This window comes from Spermophilus citellus, assembly GCF_964194105.1.
Source record: "Spermophilus citellus genome assembly, chromosome: 9".
Classification (NCBI taxonomy): domain Eukaryota; kingdom Metazoa; phylum Chordata; class Mammalia; order Rodentia; family Sciuridae; genus Spermophilus; species Spermophilus citellus.
Genome location: NC_138191.1, coordinates 124,327,879 through 124,346,160, shown reverse-complemented (window position 1 = coordinate 124,346,160; position 18,282 = coordinate 124,327,879). Strand labels below are relative to the sequence as shown.

At 61.9% G+C, this 18,282-nt stretch overlaps 1 protein-coding gene across 24 annotated transcripts in view; it reads right to left on the bottom strand.

Annotated features, from left to right (window-relative positions):
- Positions 1-116: 116 nt before the first annotated feature.
- The window catches only part of HSPG2 (heparan sulfate proteoglycan 2), an 89,922-nt gene continuing 71,756 nt past the window's right edge, over positions 117-18,282 (bottom strand). For 13 of the 24 annotated variants that reach the window (XM_081306939.1, XM_081306950.1, XM_081306940.1 and 10 more), the window contains 36 exons: positions 17,848-17,999; positions 17,516-17,663; positions 16,260-16,405; positions 15,715-15,856; positions 15,060-15,211; positions 14,551-14,692; positions 14,284-14,424; positions 13,894-14,028; positions 13,544-13,725; positions 13,026-13,221; positions 12,669-12,848; positions 12,158-12,418; positions 10,842-11,046; positions 10,062-10,159; positions 9,493-9,759; positions 8,527-8,636; positions 8,230-8,377; positions 8,037-8,153; positions 7,716-7,733; positions 7,364-7,475; positions 6,890-7,034; positions 6,694-6,793; positions 6,509-6,618; positions 6,295-6,403; positions 5,732-5,830; positions 4,930-5,151; positions 4,426-4,670; positions 3,771-3,942; positions 3,554-3,676; positions 3,400-3,456; positions 2,331-2,406; positions 2,163-2,241; positions 1,936-2,006; positions 1,728-1,811; positions 1,305-1,408; positions 117-1,155 (listed from right to left, as the gene is read on the bottom strand). In XM_081306939.1, the coding sequence (XP_081163065.1) occupies positions 983-1,155; positions 1,305-1,408; positions 1,728-1,811; positions 1,936-2,006; positions 2,163-2,241; positions 2,331-2,406; positions 3,400-3,456; positions 3,554-3,676; positions 3,771-3,942; positions 4,426-4,670; positions 4,930-5,151; positions 5,732-5,830; positions 6,295-6,403; positions 6,509-6,618; positions 6,694-6,793; positions 6,890-7,034; positions 7,364-7,475; positions 7,716-7,733; positions 8,037-8,153; positions 8,230-8,377; positions 8,527-8,636; positions 9,493-9,759; positions 10,062-10,159; positions 10,842-11,046; positions 12,158-12,418; positions 12,669-12,848; positions 13,026-13,221; positions 13,544-13,725; positions 13,894-14,028; positions 14,284-14,424; positions 14,551-14,692; positions 15,060-15,211; positions 15,715-15,856; positions 16,260-16,405; positions 17,516-17,663; positions 17,848-17,999 (5,021 nt within the window). In that variant the 3' untranslated portion in view covers positions 117-982. The remainder of the gene's footprint in view (positions 1,156-1,304; positions 1,409-1,727; positions 1,812-1,935; positions 2,007-2,162; positions 2,242-2,330; positions 2,407-3,399; positions 3,457-3,553; positions 3,677-3,770; positions 3,943-4,425; positions 4,671-4,929; positions 5,152-5,731; positions 5,831-6,294; positions 6,404-6,508; positions 6,619-6,693; positions 6,794-6,889; positions 7,035-7,363; positions 7,476-7,715; positions 7,734-8,036; positions 8,154-8,229; positions 8,378-8,526; positions 8,637-9,492; positions 9,760-10,061; positions 10,160-10,841; positions 11,047-12,157; positions 12,419-12,668; positions 12,849-13,025; positions 13,222-13,543; positions 13,726-13,893; positions 14,029-14,283; positions 14,425-14,550; positions 14,693-15,059; positions 15,212-15,714; positions 15,857-16,259; positions 16,406-17,515; positions 17,664-17,847; positions 18,000-18,282) is intronic. The other 11 variants (XM_081306956.1, XM_081306949.1, XM_081306947.1 and 8 more) reach the window with 3 other exon arrangements.

The window sequence follows — 18,282 nt, the reverse complement described above, 5'->3', positions numbered from 1 at the left end:
TGCTCACCGAGGTCACCCTGCTTCACTCCAGGGTCGCTGTGGCCCAGCTCTGCCCACCCTGGCCCACCCTCAGGTGTAGCCGGGTCAGGACTGGTCAAAGACACAGGAGACCCCTGGCGGGGATAGCACCGTTTATTAAGAAAAATCAAGACAAAGACCACAGCAGGGTCCCTTGTAGGACCCTGAGGCCAGGGGTCCAATGCCACAGTCCAGGGCCCGCTGACCCCGCTGGCGGGCAGCGCGGTCACTTCCCCTCCTCTCCCTCCAGTCAGGAGTCTCGCTTCCCCCACCCAAGGCACTGCTCCTCCTGACCCAAGGCTCCCCCCCATCCCCTGGGCCTTCACCTCCAGATGAGTGGGGGGTGTGGCCTGGTGTGGCAGGAGGCCTCTCAGGGTGGCCTCTGCCGTGGCAGCTGCCAGTGAGAGTTGGATGGGGTTTCCCTTGCAGCCCCTGAGGGCAGGGCCCTGGGCTGGGTGTTGGGGTGGGGTGCAGGCCGGAGGGCTTGGGGGGAGGCTGCCGGGGCAGGTGGCCCTGCTGTCTAGGAGGAGGCAGGTTCCACAGTGGGCACTGAAGAGCTCTGGGGAGAGGTGGGCACGGCCACTGCGGCGCCTGCTCTTAGGCCCCAGGTGGTGAGCTAAGGTCTGCTCTCTGTGGAAGAAGGGGGGCCCAAGGGCGGCCCAAATGACACCCCAACTCTATGATGGGAAGCCCCCTGTGGGCAGGAGAGCAGGGGCAGTTCCACCCAGCCCCCGTGCCGGCCCTGAGTCCTGGTGGCCTTCAGAGGCAACCTACTCCCCTCCTGCCTGCCTGCCCACCCGCGTGTGGGGGTGGCGTGCCCACTCCAGTCCAGCCCAGGGCGTAGCAGCAAAGCGTGGCATTGCCTCGGTTTCTTACAAAAAGTTCACCATAATAATATTAATAATAATATACTCGATGTGGTTGGCGGGGGCCCTGCCCAGAGTCCGTGTGGGGCAGCAGGTGCCTAGGAGGTGCATGGGCCTGTGTGGGCCCCTGCCTGGGCGCGGTGCTGCAGGTCCAGGGGCTGTGGGGGTGGCGCGCCAGGCCTGGCCGAGTGCAGGACCAGATTCTTGATACAGCCCGTGATGCCCGAGGAGAACCTGCCCCCGGTCAGAGCGGCCACGTCCGGGGCTCCGCCTGTGGGGAGTGGAGTACGAGGACCTGTTGGCTGCAGAAGCCCAGGAGCCCAGCAGGCCAGGGGACTCCAGGGCACTCCAGGGGACTCGAGCATTGCAGGGGGCAGCTTCCTTCCCTGCCAGCAGATGGCCCAGCAGCACGGGACTTACCGACGTAGACGCTGCCTTTGGTGTTGACTGCCACATTAGGGCCTGGGGACCGCCCGCTGACCAGCTCCTCGCCATCGACCTGGATGGAGCCTCGCCGGCCCTCTCTGCGGTGGAACTGGGTCAGGCCCTCGCCCCGAATTCCCAACCACAGCAACCCCCCCTCTGGCAGGCTCCAGACAAGCCCCCGCCTGCTCCCAGCGTCTCCCTCTGGAGAGCAGGCTGAGAACCCCTCCCGAGCCTGCTCCAGGGTCTTCCCTCTTGGGGTCTCCGCCTCCAGGGCCTTCCCTGAGCCTGCCGGGAGCTGCCACCTGCTCCACACTCGGCCTCCCAAGCTCAGCGCTACCTCTCTGGGCATCATGGGCATCCTGTCCCCTTGAAGCACCGTGGGCCCTTATCTCCGGTGCCCACTGGGCACATCCTTACCGCAGTGCCGTCACACGATGCCACTCGCCGTCATTGATGGGGTCCTCAGAGACCAGGCGGGCCTCCCCGCTGCCTAGCTGGTAGCTGTGGGGCACAGGTCGTGAAGACGTGAGCTGGGGCAGGACTGGAGGTGCGGCTGGCAAGGGCGGGCACAGTGTTGGGGGAGCTCTGGGAGTGGCAGCTGCCTGTGGGAGGGGCCAGGACTCACCTGAAGACCAGGTGCCCATTCTGCAGTCCGAGGCTGATGAAGTCCTTGCCGTGGCCGGCCTCTCCCACCTCCTGCCAAGGAAGCACAGGATCTCTAGGGTCCCCAGCGTAGAAAGCCGAGGTCCTCTATGGCGGTAGCCTTCACCTTCCTCTCTCCCCTCTGCCCCGGCCTCCAGGAGGCCAGCCTCTGCCCAGGAGTCCCAAGACTCAGGGCCAGTGCCCACTCACCACACCCTGCCAGAGCAGGAGGCCGCTGGCTGTGCTGGTCCGAACCTCTAGCTCCACAGTCTCGGGTGCTTCAGGCAGGCTGTGGTGGAGGAGAGGGGGAGAGGACAGAAACCTGAGATTCCTGTCCTCCCCCTGGGCGGCAGGCTGTCCCAACCAACACCTTCTTACCTCCTGGAGAAGACGCGGCTGGGCAGGGAGAGGAAGCCGTTGTCATGGAAATAGGCTCCATACTGCCCGGGGGCATCTGCGGGTGGGGTGGGAGTGGGGAGACACCTGCTCCCATCAGGTCCCTGGGGTTCCCTGACCCCCCCTCCACCCCACTGCCCGGGGGCTCGGACCCTGCAGTCCCTGATACCCAGACACCTGGGCAGGCAGAGGGGCCATCAACACGGTTGGGGTCTGTGAACTCGGAGGGGAAACTCTGACTCTCTGTGCTTCTTCCAGACACTTCTTCGGCCAGGGATGGAGGTGACCAACCAGAGCAGTAGTAGCGGGGCCTGTGACTGTCACTAATATTTGCTTATCACCTTAGAGTAACCATTTTGTTTAGCTACAAATGTTTTAAAATATTGTTTCTGTTCCTGCTGTTTTGAAAACAGCAGTAGCTCTTCAGACCACCACAAGACCCTGCTGTTGAATGTGCTAATAAAGAAACACGTTGTTGCAAATCTAAAAAGTGGTTTGATAACTTCATTTCAGTCTAGCCGGTTTCCTTTGAAATTTCTTATGTCCTGCAGCTGACAGGGTCCATGGCGGGTGGGCCCGATCCCTGTTGACCAGGGTCTGTCTGACTTGAGCCCCACAGCTTCTGAAACCCTTAGTCCTCAGCAAACAGGGACAGCTGGCTGCCCCAGACCCTGGCCCCGGGCTGTTCCAAGCCCAGGTGATCCTTGGCTTACAGGTGGGAAGCCTGCAACCTGGGCCCACTGGCTCCAGGGCCACACCACCCCAACACCACCCACTCAGACCCACTGGCAAGCCAGCGGGCAGCACAGGCCTGGCAGGTGCAAGGGCAGGACACTCTGCTACTCTCCACCAAGCACCCAGGATAACTGCTCAACTTGTGATCCTCCTGCCTCAGCCTCCAGAGCTACTGGGATTACAGGCGCACAGCACTGCGCCTGGTAAGTCCCTCCAAGGCCTGTTTTGTTTAGAGGTGGAATTGAGGGTGTGGGTAACTGGAAGACTGAGGCTGAAGGGACAATGGCTGCTCTGGCTGGCCACAGCAAGTACATACCGTTACCCCCACTGCCTTCAAGATGCCACTCGGACTCTGCCACGTCATGTCCAGAGCCTGTGGGGAAGGGGAGGTTCTAACTGGTGGGTACAGAAACCTGGGGTGTCCAGCCCCTGGGCCCCAGAGGGAGGTGGACAGAAGCCAGGCCTGGTACCTTGTTGGCAGCGTGGGCCAGAGAAGCCAGGGAGACAGAGGCAGCGGGTGCCCTGGCAGGTGCCCCCATGCAGACAGGGCTCCTGGAGCTGGCAGGGGTTCTCCTCGTGCTCACAGAGGTCTCCTGCAGGCCAGGGCAGAGGTGGGTGGGTGGGTGGGCAGGAGCTAGAGGTGCCGCTAACCACCTGTGTCCCCAACGCCCCGGGTAGCTCTTGCACCTTTGAAGCCGTCTCGACACAGGCACTGGAACTCGTACTCGCCAGCGGGCATGCACGTGGCACCATGCTGGCAGGGCTGGCGCTCACAGGGGGAGCTGTCGTAGCACTGGCCGATGCCCTGGCTGCCCAGGAAGCTGTAGGTGAGGTCCAGCCGCTTGCCATTCACAGACACCTGCAGGCACAGGGACATGGAGGGACTCAAGGGATGCAGATGGATGAGGCAGCAGAGAGAAGGGCACAGCGGAGGGCAGCTGGGAACCAGGCGCCAAGAACACCTGTCCACCCTGCCGATGCCCAGCACGGTCCTTCCAAGTGGGGACTAGCATTCCTATATATATCACTTTTTGGGGGGTACCAGGGATTGAACTCAGGGGCACTCGACCACTGAGCCCCACCCCAGCCCTGTGTTGTGTTTTATTTAGAGACAAGGTCTCCTCATTGCTGAGGCTGGCTTTGAACCTACGATCCTCCTGCCTCAGCCTCCAGAGCCGCTGGGATCACAGGCTGTGCCACCGTGCTATTATCCCCATTTTATGGAGGGGAAAACCAAAGTGCAGGGGGAGCGGGGGGAGGGTGACCCCAGGACCAGGGCTAGCTGCAGGTTGGCCAAGTCTGTCCCCTCCCCTCCTGCTCGTCCTCACAGGCAGTTCCTCACCTCGCCCACGCAGCCGCGGAAGTGGGCGCTCATGTTGGCAGCCGGGGAGAGCGGCACTGAGGGCTCCACGCCGCCCAGGTAGAGGAGGGTGTGCAGGTTGAGGCCCTGGCTCTTGCCGGGGGAAGAGCGCAGCACGGGGCGCCCGCCGTCCACCCGCAGGCTGCCGTCCTTGTTGAGACGCTCTGCGGATGCGCGGTGCCAGCGGCCCAGGGCCAGCGGCTCCGTGCTTCGCAGGACAGCCAGGCCTGGGGAGAGCACCAGGTGGAGCTGGGCACCAGGGTTCTGGTTCCCCCACATACAGGGGAGCTTCTGATCTCCTCAGGGGCTGCCCATGGAGGAACCAGGGGCTGCTGAAGGCCACCCACGGGAAACGTGCAGGGATAGGGGCAGCGGGCGCATTGGTTCCTGAATTTGCTCCTTAGCACCTCCTTGGGGCACGAGAGCCAAAGAGGGTACAGGGCTTGGCGCCCAGAGCCTCACCTGCATTTGGTACCAGGTACTTACCTGATCCCAACTCATAGCGAAACTCCAGGTGGCCGCCGACCATGGCCAGGGACACAAAGTCCTCCACAGGCCCGGCCTTCCCCCCACTGAACAGCAAGATGCCTTCAGGTGCCAGCGGCTTGAACTCGACATCCAGGCGCAGCTCGTGGTGTGTGTTGGTGAGGGCGGGCAGCGCCAGGTAGGAGCCAGTGCCCGACATGGACGGTGTGGTCACTGTCACACCTGCAGTGGTCACAGGTCAGCCAGGGGCAGTGGGGACAGTGGAGTCCCAGGTCTTACCCAGGACAGCTACTCAGTCTTACTCTGGGACCCCAGTACCCCTAAGTCCCCAACCCAGAGGCTCAGGAACATGTGGCTGCAGTGCCCAACAGCCCTGGCCCTGGGGCAGCAGATCAGACTGTAGGGACTGCCAATAAGTTAGCCATTCTGGGTGGGGGCGCAGGTAAGGGTTCAGGCTGCAAGCATGAGACAGCATGGCCAAGGGCTGAGATTTTTTTCTTTTGGGTACCGGGAAATTGGACCCCGGGGTGCTTAACCACTGAGTCACATCCCCAGTCCTTTTTTATATTATTTTTTAGAGACAAGGTCTCACTAAACTGCTGAGGCTGGCTTTACACTGCGATCCTCCTGCCTCGGCCTCCTGAGCTGCTGGGATCATAGACGTGCGCCACCGCACCCAGCCGATCTGAGGTCTTCCGGGGAATAACTATCCCCTGCAGGGCTCAGTCTGGCCTCTGAGTGCCTGGCCAGCTTCCACAGCCATCACTGAGACCCTGTGGGTGTCACACCTGATTCCACTCACCTTCCTCACACCTCACCCCTGAGCGACCCAGGTGGCAGCGGCAGGTGTAGCCTCGGCCATCAGGCCGGTTCACACAGGTGGCGTCCGGCCCACAGGCCTCTGGGGAGCACAGGGGCCATGAGGACACTGAGGTCTGAGCCCTGTCCTTTGCACCCTGGGGCTTGGCTTCCTAGGGCCAGGCCAGCTGAGAGGGCCGCCCGGGGCGTGAGGGAGGAGGGGTGGGGCCAGAAAGGCTGCGAGGCGGGACAGCCTGGCGTGAAGAAGTGACTGTGCCTGGGGCTCTCTGAGATTGTACTTGGCCACCGCCCCAAAAAAGACCACGTTTGGGTAACCGTGTAGGGTACGGGCTCCTGGGTAATAAGATGGGGAGGTGGCAGGGACCCAGGAGCAGTGACTGCCGGGGAGAGAACCTGGGGGGCTGTGAAGGGAAGAGTTCAGTTCCTGGGCAGGAATGGTGAGAGGTGGAAGCTCCCCAGAGGTTGGGGAGGGGGTGGGTACAAAGGGGCAGCAGGGGCGGAGGCCAGCACCCAGGGTGACGGTGACAGGCAGGGCAGGGCACGCACCGGGGTGGCAGTGCAGGGCCTGGGAATGCTCGCAGCGGCTCCCTGTGAAGCCAGACAGACAGACGCACACGTAGCTGCTGCTCTCCGAGTCCTGGCACTGGCCCCCGTTCTGAAAATCAGCCCCCAAAGGTCAGGCCAAGGACGCCCCCGTCCTTCCCGCCTCCCTGCAGGACTCAGGGAAGCCGGGGGTGGGGGGGTGAGGGCATGGCAGGACCTGGCAGGGCCGGTCCCGGCACGTGGGGCAGTGGGAGATGCCGTGTGCAGTGAGGTTGAGGTCCTGGAAGATGGTCTCCTCACCCTGGATGCGCAGCTCCCGGACACAGCCTGGGGGCAGAGGGCAGCATGAGTCAGGGGGCCACAGCCACCGTGCCCCGCAGGCTCCTGGGGGTCCTGCCTTACCTACGAAGCCGCTGCTCAGCCCTGCGTGGGGGATGGCACCGTAGTCGGGGTACCCGCCCAGGTACAGCTCCTCGTTCAGGTCCAGACCCTGGAACTTGCCCTGGGAAGGTGGGGGCGTCAGGGGCGGCCGACGGCCTGGGCAGGGGCGGGCAGGGGGCCAGGAGTGGGGGGCCTGAGTGGGGGGCTGTCATCTCACCTGGGAGGTCCCATTAACTGGGGCCAAGTTGCCCACAATCAGTGAGCCCTGGGTGAGGCTGCGCAGCAGGGTCACCGTGTGGAACTGGCCCAGGGCCAGCGGGGTGGGGTGGCGGATGGTGGCCATGCCAGAGCCTGCATCAAACCTGCTCGGTGGGCAGCGCCAGGGTGGGAGAGAGGAGGCACAGGGCTGGTAAGGAGGGCTGCTCCCGTTCGTGCCTTGTCCTCCCGGCACTGCCCCAGCCAGCCTGTCCCTGACCTTCCCCAGGTCTTCCTCCCTCCACCCTTTCCCCAGAGCTGTACCCAGCAGCCCAGAGCTCAGGCGGCTCCAGGACCCGCAGCCCGGCCTGGCTTCACGGCTCTGGGTCTTTCCGAGACGACCTTGCCTTTCTGCTCATGGCTGATGGGAATGTGTGTCTGTCTGCAGGACCAAGGTCCTGTATCCAGTCCCCGGGGAAGAGGGGGAGGGTCTCACCGGAACTCGGGTCTTCCGCCCACGAGGCCGAAGGAGATGAAGTCGGGCTGCCTGCTGGCCAGGCTGGTGGGGCTCCCCGGGGTCCGCTTCTGCCCATTGTACAGCAACATCCCTGGGCAGGGACAGCGTGTCACCACAGGCTCCCGTCACACCCGCCTTCCAATGACCCAAGCTCCAGCGCCTTTCTAAGGGACTCCGGCCCCTCCTCTTGGCACACCTCATGTGGCCAGAGACCTCTCACGGGATGGGGGCCCTACACTGAAGGCCCTGCTGCGAGCCGCTAGACAGACAGAAGCTGGCGTCATGCACCCGGGAGCTTCCACCTGCAGGAGGCGAGGGACCAGAGACTCACCCGAGTAGAGAAGGAGGCCTGGCCAGGGAGAATCAGAGACCCGGGAGAGATGAGAAAGAGAGGAGGAATGGGTGAGAGACGGCAGAGGGAGAAGGAGCAGACGGGTCAGGAGGGCTGGCATTGAGGTGCCAATGACAGAGAGGCTCTGGGAGGCAGGGATAGCGCAGAGGAGGAGCGGTGAGGAGAAGAGGCAGGAGAGGGTCCCCCGAGCAGGGGCCTGTGGCCTGGGGGCTCTGCAGATGTCCCCTCCCAGAGGGCAGGACTGGGGGCTGCCATAGGTCCCCACCCAGGCCAGCCCCAGACGCACTCTCTGCTGCTCACCATCAGCTGAGTCTGGCCGGAAGGTGACCTTGATCTCAAACTTCCTGTAGGCATCCTTGATGGTGGGCAGCGGCAGGAAGGAGTGGGGGGTCTGGGTGAAGTAGGGCACCACCCGCTCTGTGGGCACAGAGTACGTTAGGATGCCCTCCAGGGAGTGGGTGGGGCACTGTCCACTCTGGGGGCTTTGTCTCACCTGGGACCTGCAGATGGGCAAAGGCTTTGACCTTGCCCTGGCGGTTGGTGGCGGTGCAGACGTAGGTGCCTGCGTCCTGGAGCCGCACGGAGGGCAGCACGAGCATGTTGTTCTCCAGGCGGCTATCGGGGGGCAGGTGGCCATCCACCTGCAAACGTGACCCTGAGCACCATGTCTGCCATGGGTGCCTCCCGTCCTGCCCCAGGCCCACTTCACTCGCCAGGTATGTGCAAGGCCCTGGGGGTGCTGAGATGGCCAGTGAGGCAGGCCCCGCTCAGGTCCCTGCCCAGCATTTACCTTGCTCCAGGTGATGTCAGGAGTCGGGTAGCCAGAGGCCATGCAGGGGAAGACAGCCGAAGAGCCGGCGGGCACACGCACCTCTGGCGGTGTGGAGATCTGGGGCAAGGCTGGGGGGACAAGACACGGCCATTGGCATGATGACAGCCACCACGTGTGTGCCCAGCCTGGGCCCTGCCCCATCTAATCCTCACACCATCCCTTGAGGGAGGCGCCATGTCTGTTTTACAGATGAGGGGACCGCGGCCACTCAGTCTTGGTGCAGAGACAGGGCCACCTGCTCCACAGCCAAGACCTTTCCCACAGGCCCTGGCAGAAAACTGTACAGTCCTGTGGGGACTCCAGGAGGGTCCTAAGGTAATACAGGTGCAGAGGTTTGGGGGCAGGTCATAGGTGAAACAGAATCAGCTTTCAGGAAAACAGCTCCGTGCCTGCACCCGCGGTCCTTCCTTCACTTTCCACAATATTTGGGTTCATCTCTGCCAGCAGATTGGGCTGTAGCCCTCACTGCACGGGGCAGACACTCCCTGAGTCAGGACTACAGATCCTTTCTCCTTTTTTGTTTTGTACCGGTGATTGAACTCAGGGACACTTGACCACTGAGCCCCAGCCCCAGCCCTGTTTTGTTTAGAGGGGGCTCACTGAGTTGTTAGCACCTCAACATTGCTGAGGCTGGTTTTGAACCCAGATCCTCCTGCCTCAGCCTCCTGAGAAGCTGGGATTGCAGGTGTGTTCCACCATGCCCGGCTCCTCCTTTTTCCTCTTGATGCCCATGGCATAGCTCTCTCCAGGGGCCACTCCCTTTCACCCCCTCCTGCCACTATTTGTGATGAAATCTGCCCCTTAAATATGGCCACAGGAAAATTCGCAGGACAGCGGGAAGGAGGAGCAAAGCAGGCCAGGGGGGACAGCAGCGTCAGGAGCTGGCCCCGCTCGCGCCCCACCAAGGACCCTGCTGGCGCTCACCTTGCACAAGCAGCAGCACATGGGACTGGGTGGTGCCGGCCGCGTTGGTGGCGGTGCAGCGGTACTGTCCTGCGTCGGCCAGCTCCACGTGGGCAATCCTGATGACATTTCCGCTCTGCACGATGCCAGGCCGCAGGTGTCCTCCAACTTTGCTCCACGTCACCTGAGGCTTGGGGTCACCCAGTGCCAGGCACTCAAACTCAACGGCATGGCCGACCACCACGGTCTGCACAGTGGTGCGGATGTTGATGAGCACCGAGGGCAGCGCTGGGGAGCAGGAGGCAGAGGTCAGCTGGCCGGGGAGGCCACAGACTGCCCCGGAACAGGAGAGCCTGGCCCTGGCCATTCCTCCCTCTCAGCGTGTGCTTTCCCCCATTCCATGATGCAGCTCTTTGTGTGTGTGTGTTACTATCCTGTGGCCACTCTTTGTTGCCTGAGCACCGGCCACTGTGGCCACCCCGCCTCCTTCCTCCCTTGCAATCTGAACAAGGCCCCCTACGCCATGCTGGCCTCCAGCAAGCAGATCCCATGATTTACTTCATCCTTTCACACGAAGGGGACTTCCCTACCTTGGACAACCAGCTGGGCACTGGCCTGGGCCTGTCCCCAAGGCCCATGGGCCTGGCAAACGTATGTCCCTTGGCAGCTCTGGTCTAGATTGTGGATTCTGTAAGGAAAAAGGATTGAGGGAGTCATACCCATTGAGGATGCTCCGCGATCACAGAGAGTTCAGGGCTCACCCTGATAGGAAGCCAGGGCTGGCTGCCAGCCCCCCTGTGAGCACTAGAGGTGGGCAGGTGGGGCACCACCCCTACTGTAGACAAAGGCCTTCTGCCCTCGGTCATGGGTCCATGTCTGGCCCCAGAGCTGTTCTCCTTTGTCCACTAATACCAGTGCAGCTGGGCACGGTGGCACACGCCTGTAATCCCAGTGGCTCGGGAGCTGAGGCAGGAGGATCACTGAGTTCAAAGCCAGCCTCAGCAAAAAAGCAAGGCGCTTAGCAACTCAGTGAGATCCTATCTCTAAATAAAATACCATATAGGGCTGGGGATGGGGCTCAGTGGTCGAGTGCCCCTGAGTTCAATCCTCGGTACCTACCCTCCTAAAAAAAAAAAAAACAAACCACAAGTGCAGACATGGGCCACCGCTACTGGGGGTCTCCCAAACGCCAAGCGAGGGCTAGATACTGGAAAGGAGGCGTTTCCCTCTTCTACAACTCACTCTTGGGCTGAGAACACTGAGGCTCAGAAAGGTAAAGTGACTTGAGCAAGGACATTGCTTTGGGTTGAGGGCCCTGCTGAGTCTTGGGCTGGGGGGTCTGAGCCCCACCCTGACCCACCAGCACTTACCGGAGCACCCCATCCTGCACGCTGTGGCCAGGAGGCAGCTGGCCCCCTTCCTTGAACCAACGAAGCTGGGTGCCCGCGTCGCTGGGCACGGCACAGTGGAACTCAGCACTGGCTCCAATGCTCTTGGTCTCCAGCTGAGGGGTGACCTGCACGGTGGGCGTGGATCCTGCCAGGACATGGGTGGCAAGCTGAGAGCCTGAGGGACCTGAAGAGAGAGGCGCAAGGTTCTGTGGGTCTCGCTCTGTGTGGGAGGCAGGTGTCTGGCCCTAGGGTGGGAAGGGCAGCCCCAGGAAAGAGCAAAAGGAGTCTGACATCTTTTTTTTTTTTTTTTTTTGTACAAGGGATTGAACCCAGAGGCACTTAACCACTGAGCCACACCCCAGACCTTTTAACTTTTTATTATTTATTTTTTTGTGGTGTTGGGGATCAAACCCAAGGCCTTGGGCAGCGAGGCAAGCATTTTACCAACTGAGCTATATCCCCAGCCCTCATTTTTTATTTTGATAAAGGGTCTCACTGAGTTGCTTAGGCCCTTGCTAAATTGCTGAGGCTGGCCTTGAACTCCCAAACCTCCTGCCTCAGGATCCCAAGCCACTGTGCCTGGCTAGGAGTCAGATGTCTTAAGGAAGGATGACAAAGACTGTTCCGGCTGTAGCTCAAAATAAGAGATCAGGGACGTGCCATGGTGAAGACCCGGTTGTGTGCGATGGGCAGGTATGGAAGCATTGCCTGCATTTCCTAAGGGCTCCACGAGCCGTGGGCAGCTGGTGCCTCTCTAACTGCCTATGTGGAGGCATTTCCTGTCCACCTTACCATCTGTCTCTTACCAACTGACCAGAGAGAGGGCCTGTCTGAGACCACAGTCCAGGCCCTTGGCTAGTGGGCTTCGTGCCCTGCTGTTTCTAGAAGTCCGGGTCCAGAAGCCCTCACCTGACTTTGCAGGACTGGGCCTAACACTGTTGCCCCCGTCAAGCATGTTCCCAGTCTGCCTGGGCCCTGTGGTGGGCAAACCCAGGGCAGCTGAGATGAGTGGGTCCAGGTCCTGCCCTGAGCGCCTGGCGTCTGGCAGTGAGCGGCTGGGGAATTGGCGCACACGGTAGCTTCCCCGCCAGGGCAGTGCCAAGGGAGGGAGGTGGTGATGGAGGCGGGTGGGGCTGAGAACACAGGGCACTTTCTGGAGCGGGCAAGCCCGCATGCGCCCCGGAGAACCGGGGAGAGCAGGGCGCTGTGGTGGGGGAAAGGAGGGAGGCCTTGGTACCCCATGTGCCCAGAGGCAAGCTGGCTCCTTTCTGTCCACCCGGAGCCCCGCTGCTTACCTTGGACAAGCACCTGGGCAAAGGCCTCTGCTGAGCCCACCCTGTTAGCAACCTGGCAGCGGTAGCGGCCAGAGTCCTCAGGGCCTGTGGCCTCAAACTGCAGCAGCTCGTTCCTGGCGGCTGCCCTCGGGGGGAGGGTGCCCTCCACGCGGCTCCACTGGAAGCTGAGCGGGGGCGTGCCGTGGGCCAGGCACTGGAGCCGCACCGTCTCCCCTGCCCGCACAGACGCGTGCTCCGGGACGACAGTGGCATACGGTGGGCCTGGAGTCAGGGGACACAGAGGTGGGGGCAGGACAGGTCAGGATGGCAGCAGGGAATTGGGCCTGGGTGACAAAAGACCAGGGAAGCCCAGAGGACAGGATGGAGAGCACCGGGGACAGGTGGGGACGTGGATGGCAGCAAGGGCAGTCTCTGGGGTCCTCTGGATGGGAGGGGGTCCCGGGGCTCTGTGGGGGACTTTGTTCCCACACCATGCACAGGGGAGCCCAAGGGGAGGGGATGAGCGTCTTACTCTCCACGTGCAGCATGATGGTGGCCTCGGCATGCCCCGCAGGGCTGGTGGCATTACAGATGTACTGGCCCGAGTCTTGCTGGGCCACCCGGGGGATGACCAGCGTGTCGCCTTCCAGCCGGTGCTGCCAGGGCAGGGGGGAGCGCAGCTTGGACCAGTGGATGGTGGGCGTGGGGCTGCCTGTGGGGTAGAGCAGCAGATGGCCTTGGTTGGACTGGTGGAGGGTGACCTGCCCTCCAAGGAGCCACTAAGTGGGTGCTTCCTGGCCACAACATCATCTTCAGATCCCACGTGTCTACAACCCAGGCCCTAGGGCACCTCTGCTGTGCCAGCCCCATGGGCCACCCCTGGCCGCACCTGTGGCTGAGCAGCGCAGTGTGGCCGTGTGCCCAGCTTCCAAGGTCAGCTCAGCTGCTTCAACTTGGACCTGGGGGGCCCCTGGGGCTGCAGTGCCCGAGTCCACGATCACCTCCACACGCTTCTGTGCTGTGCCCAGGGCATTCTGGGCGAGGCACACGTAGGTGCCCGCGTCAGAGGGTTTTACCGCTGCAATCTAGAGGAAAGCAAGGAGGTGGCGCGGGGGCTTTGAGCTGGGCCCCCGGCTTTTAGCTCCTCTGCCTGGCTACTGAGGGCCACAAGTCCATCCGTCCACCCACGCGGCCATCATCCACCCCTTCATCAGCCCGCCATCCTCCATCCCTCCTTTTCCTCTTTCCCCTTCCCTCTCCTCCCCCATCGCCTGTCTACCCACCACCCACCTAGGGCCTCCCAGCTTCCCTCTCCACCTGCTCCACCCTCCTGCCCCTCCTCCAGGCAGCTGCTCTGGGCCAGGTCCTGGACGGGGCTCAGGCCAAGACGGACAGCCCCGACCTCACCTTCAGCACCGTGTGGCTGTCCACCAGCCCATAGGTCCGAGGCTCCAACTTGGCAGGAGTGCCCACCCGGGTCCAGCGGGCAGAGGAGCGGGGCTCCCCGGTGCTGATGCACTCCAGGATGACGTCCTTCCCCACCTTCACCCGCACGGGTCCCTCGGGGAGCACGGACACCGTGGGCGGCCCTGCCCAGAGGAACGACCGTTGCTGACCCACAGCAGGACTGGGCCGATGTGCACGTCCCAGTCCCCGCTGGGTAACGCTGGGGGAGCACCAGTCTCCCCTCCACTCTGGTGCTCAGAGAGGGAGGAGGGCCAAAAGGGAGCCAGAGCGCCGGGGCAGCACCCCCTCACCGTGCACGCTGAGGTTCACCACACTCTGGGCCACGCCGTAGGCGTTGGAGGCCACGCAGCGGTAGGCCCCGTGGTTGCTGGGTCGGCTGCCCACGATGGTGACGGTAGAGCCGTCAGCGCTGATGTGGACATTGTCTGTGGGTTGTGTTGATGGAGGAGGCCAGTGAGGTTCTCCTCCTGCCTTGGCACTGCCAGCTGCTGTCCCTCTGCCCCATGTCCCCAACCTCTCAGGCCTGGGTATGTGACACAGAGTCCCAGATGGCAGAAGATAGAAGTCCTTGGAGACTCACTACAGACCACACGTGGACGTGGTGTGGGCGTGGTCTTCTGCCCCTGCCCTCTCACCCGGGTCCTCAAGCCTGCCCGCAGCCCAGTTGCCCCGGCGCTCACCCTCCAGCTGCTGGTTCCGGGTCTTCCACTCCAGGCTGATGGGGGCCGCCCCCTCGTGGATGAGGCACTTAAAGCTGGCGTCCTGGCCCTGCTGCACGGTGCTGCTGGGTGGGTCGATGGAGATGACGGGGCTCCGGAGACCTGAGCCCGGGGGGTGGGGGTGGGGGGCAAAGGGCCGGGCTCAGCGGGCGGGGCTGACTTGACAGGGACACCCCACCTCAGCTCCAGGGTCTTCCCCCCCTTGCCTGCAGCATCCCCCACACTCACGGTAGGAAGACCCCGCACTGGGGACGACTGTGACCATGAAGGAGGCTTCCTGCTCAGGACCTGTGCTGCCGGCCACTCGGCACACGTACTCACCCGAGTCAGCCGGGGAGAAGTGGTGGATCCGCAGCTGGGAGCCATGGGTCTGTTAGCGGGAGGAGGGGAGGAGAGGGGACCCATCAGGCCAGGTGGCTTGAGAAAGGGGCCATTGCCAGCACAGGTCTTTCTGAGGACCTCAGGAGCTTGGGTGCCAGCTGAGCTCAGGGCTGAGCAAAGCTTCATTCCCAGAACCCCAGGGGCGAAGGGCTCACTCCACAGAGGGGACAACTGAGGCTCAAGGGACGAGCAGCTGCAGGGCTGGGAGAAAAGTCCAGGTCCCTCAGGAATTCTTCCCTGACAGGTATTTGGTCGCCCTGGTCCCCTAGCAGGGGGTTGGCATGAGGTCTAGGAGCAGAAGAAAAATGCAGGGTGGATCTTCCTGCACTAGGGTCCTCCCCAGCCGGGCCCCATACCTGGTGCCGGGCAGGCAGGCTGCCCCCTCGCTTGTGCCACGTGACCTGGGCATGGGCCTGTCCGGGCACCACGCAGTTCAGATCTAGGGTCTGTCCCTCGGCCACGTGTGAGGAAGAGGCCTCGATGTACATGGGCTGGGCCAGTCCCGGGGCTGTGGGGACAGGGGCAGGTGAGAGGCAGGCTCCTGGGGTAAAGCCAGGACCTATGGTGGTGGCACAAGGCCACTGGTCTCCTGGAGGTGCTGAGGCTTGCGAGTGAGTGACAGAGCTGAGCCACATTGACCTAAGGAGGTCCCCCTTCCCTGGGGACTTATGAGCTGAGCCAGGGCTCACTCCGGCTGGTTAAGGGGAGGGGCTGGCGGATGGCCAGGGCCCAGGGACACAGCAGCAGCTGTGGAACTTCACCAGTCACATCTGGAAACACCTGGCTAGGCTTGGTCTTCAGCCATTGAAAACCCCATGATCCAGGTGACAGTAAGAGCCCTGAGGGGACTGGGGTGTAGCTCCCTGGTAGAGCATTCTCCTCATGCGTGAAGCCCTGGTTTGATCCCCAGTAGCAATGACCAAAAAAGAGTCCTGAGGTGAGATCAGGAGCAAAACCAGGAAGGGCCCCGAGCCTGGGCCTCGCCATCGCCTACTGCTGCTTGTCACTCACCAGGAATAGGGTCTGGGCTGGAAGCCTCAATCGTGACCAGGACAGAAGCCTCCAGGGTCCCCGAGCTGCCTGTCACTTGGCATGAGTACTCCCCAGAGTCGGCAGGAGACACGTGGTTCAGCCTCAGTAGGTGGCCGTGGACCTGGCCAACGTGGGGTGAAAGTGCACGGAAGAGCTGGGAATGGTGGCCCAGGCCTCCCATTGCCACACCCTCTTGTCCCTGTGTCCCCTGGCTGCCATGCAGGCTGCCTCTGACTGAAGGTGACTCCCTTAGACTTTAGTGTGGCATTTAGGTTTCTGAGGATACTCTTTCTGGCAGGAGGAAGTAAGAATCAAGAGTAGGTAGTGTCCTTTTGTAATGTGCACCAAGGTGCAGGGTGGAGGTGGTGGCCGGGTCACTCCCAGCCTCTTCTCAACCCCCTGACTCCAGCCATCTGTCACCCCAGCCCTGAAATCCCCATGGCTGGGGCTACTTTCCTTCAGGGTCGAGTTTGGGAAGGACCACTGGGGAGGGTGGCGTATCCTGTTTTTCCCAGATTTCATACCTGGTGCCGGGCGGGCAGGGTGCCCCCACGCTTGTGCCATGTGACCTGGGCATGGGCCTGCCCGGGCACCACGCAGTTCAGATCCAGGGTCTGCCCCTCGGCCACTTGAGAGGAAGAGGTCTCTATGCGAATGGGTGGGGTGCCTCCTGGGAGAGGGGTATAGCAAGGGGTCAGTGAGCAGGGGCTCCCACCCCTGGGTCCTTAACCCCTCTCCTGGGTGCCCTGATGTGTAGATCAGAGGCCACCTGCAGAGTGGCTTTTCTACTTTCCCACTACATTTGGGCCTGGAGTAGGTGGCCTAGCCACCCTGGGGATGGGCGAGCCTGGGGATAAAGGTACCACTTTCAGGCCTCACTCCCAGCTCCCAGGACCACGAGGGTCAGGGATAAAGCCAGGAGCCCCCACATAGATCACTAACAGTTCCCAAACTCCAGGAGTGTGTCATAAGAACATAGACCCCGGGGCCAGCCTGCCTGGGTCAAGCTCCTGTTCAGACACAAGGATCTTTAGAAAGCTGCTTCCCCTGGGTCTCAGCTTCCCATCTATATGTGGAGAAAACACTTGTGCCCACCTCAGAGGGCTACGGGGAGGATGGGATAGTTACTGTGTGTCAGTCCACCAGGGCCAGCAGACAGCGAGCCGCCCACTCAGCCATGCACGCCCGGTCACGATTTCCGCTACTATGAGGGCCCCTGGGCTATTAATTACTGTATACTTTCCTTTCAATTGACTCACTCTAAAAACCTTCATTACTTAGCCCCATTATAGGCACTGATTTCCATGAAGTCATGACAGGTTTGATGTGTCACATTTTTTCCTAATGTACCGCTCCCATAAGATGTCTATTGGATCACCCACAAAGTCACCCAGGGCCACCCCAGAGGCACAGGTCCAGGCGTTAGGGGACTCCCTGGATGATTAATAGTTAGAGAGTAGAGGGCAAGAGACCACCCCCTTCACAATTGGGAACAGTGACATGTGAAAAGGCAAAGTCCCTTGGGTGACATCTTCAAGTAGGGACAGAGGAGCTGGGACTCAGGTCAACTGATGCCAGCTCCAAACCCTGTGCTCTCAGGTCCTTGACATGGATGGGACCTCCCCCAGCCTCAGTCTGGCCCCTTGTCCTGGACCGCGGGAGTGGGCAGGAGGCAGGAGTCTGGGAGCGGAGGGCCGCTGGTCTTCAGATGCTCCCCTTTGCTGTTCCCCTCTCTCCCCCCACCCTCTTCCAGGCTCCCAGGCCCCTCAGGCACCCTCACCAGGGACGTGGCCGGCACTAGATCCAGAGGCCTGGATGGTGACCAGGACTGAGGCCTCTTGGGTGCCAGAGCTGCCCAGCACACGGCACACATACTCGCCCGAGTCAACAGGGGACACCTGGTGCAGCCGGAGCCTGGAGCCGTAGGCCTGGGCAGGGCAGGACAGAGAGAAGGACCAGCGTAAGAGGCCAATCTGGAATCCTTGAAGGCCTCTAGCCCAGGTGGACGTGGCACCCTCCTGGGGCTCCCAGGCCTCTCTCTCGGGCAGAGTTAGCCAGGGCCCAGCCTGTGGTCGGCCGACAGCCCTCCCACCGTTTCCTGCCGACCCATACCTGATGGTGAGTGGGCAGGTTGCCCCCACGCTTATGCCACGTGACCTGGGCGTGGGCCTGACCAGGGACCACACAGTTCAGCTCCAGGGTCTGCCCTTCAGCCACATGTGAAGACGACGACTCAATCCTGATGGGCACAGCACTGCCAGAGACTGGGGACACAGGAGCAGAAGTCAGGGCTTGGCCAAGGTCAGATCTGAGAAGAGGTTGTGGGATCCGTGGCCCCGGGAGGGTCGCAGTTAACACTTACTAAGGACTCCCAGTGCGCCAGCCCTGTCCCCAGCCCTTATCCGTATTAACTCATTTAACCCTCACAAAGTCACGTGCTAAGAGTGGCACTAGTCACATGTGGCTATTGAACACTTGAAAGGTTAGAAAAAACATTTTTTTTTTTTTTATAATGCTGGGGATTAAACCCAGAGCCTTATGCCTGCT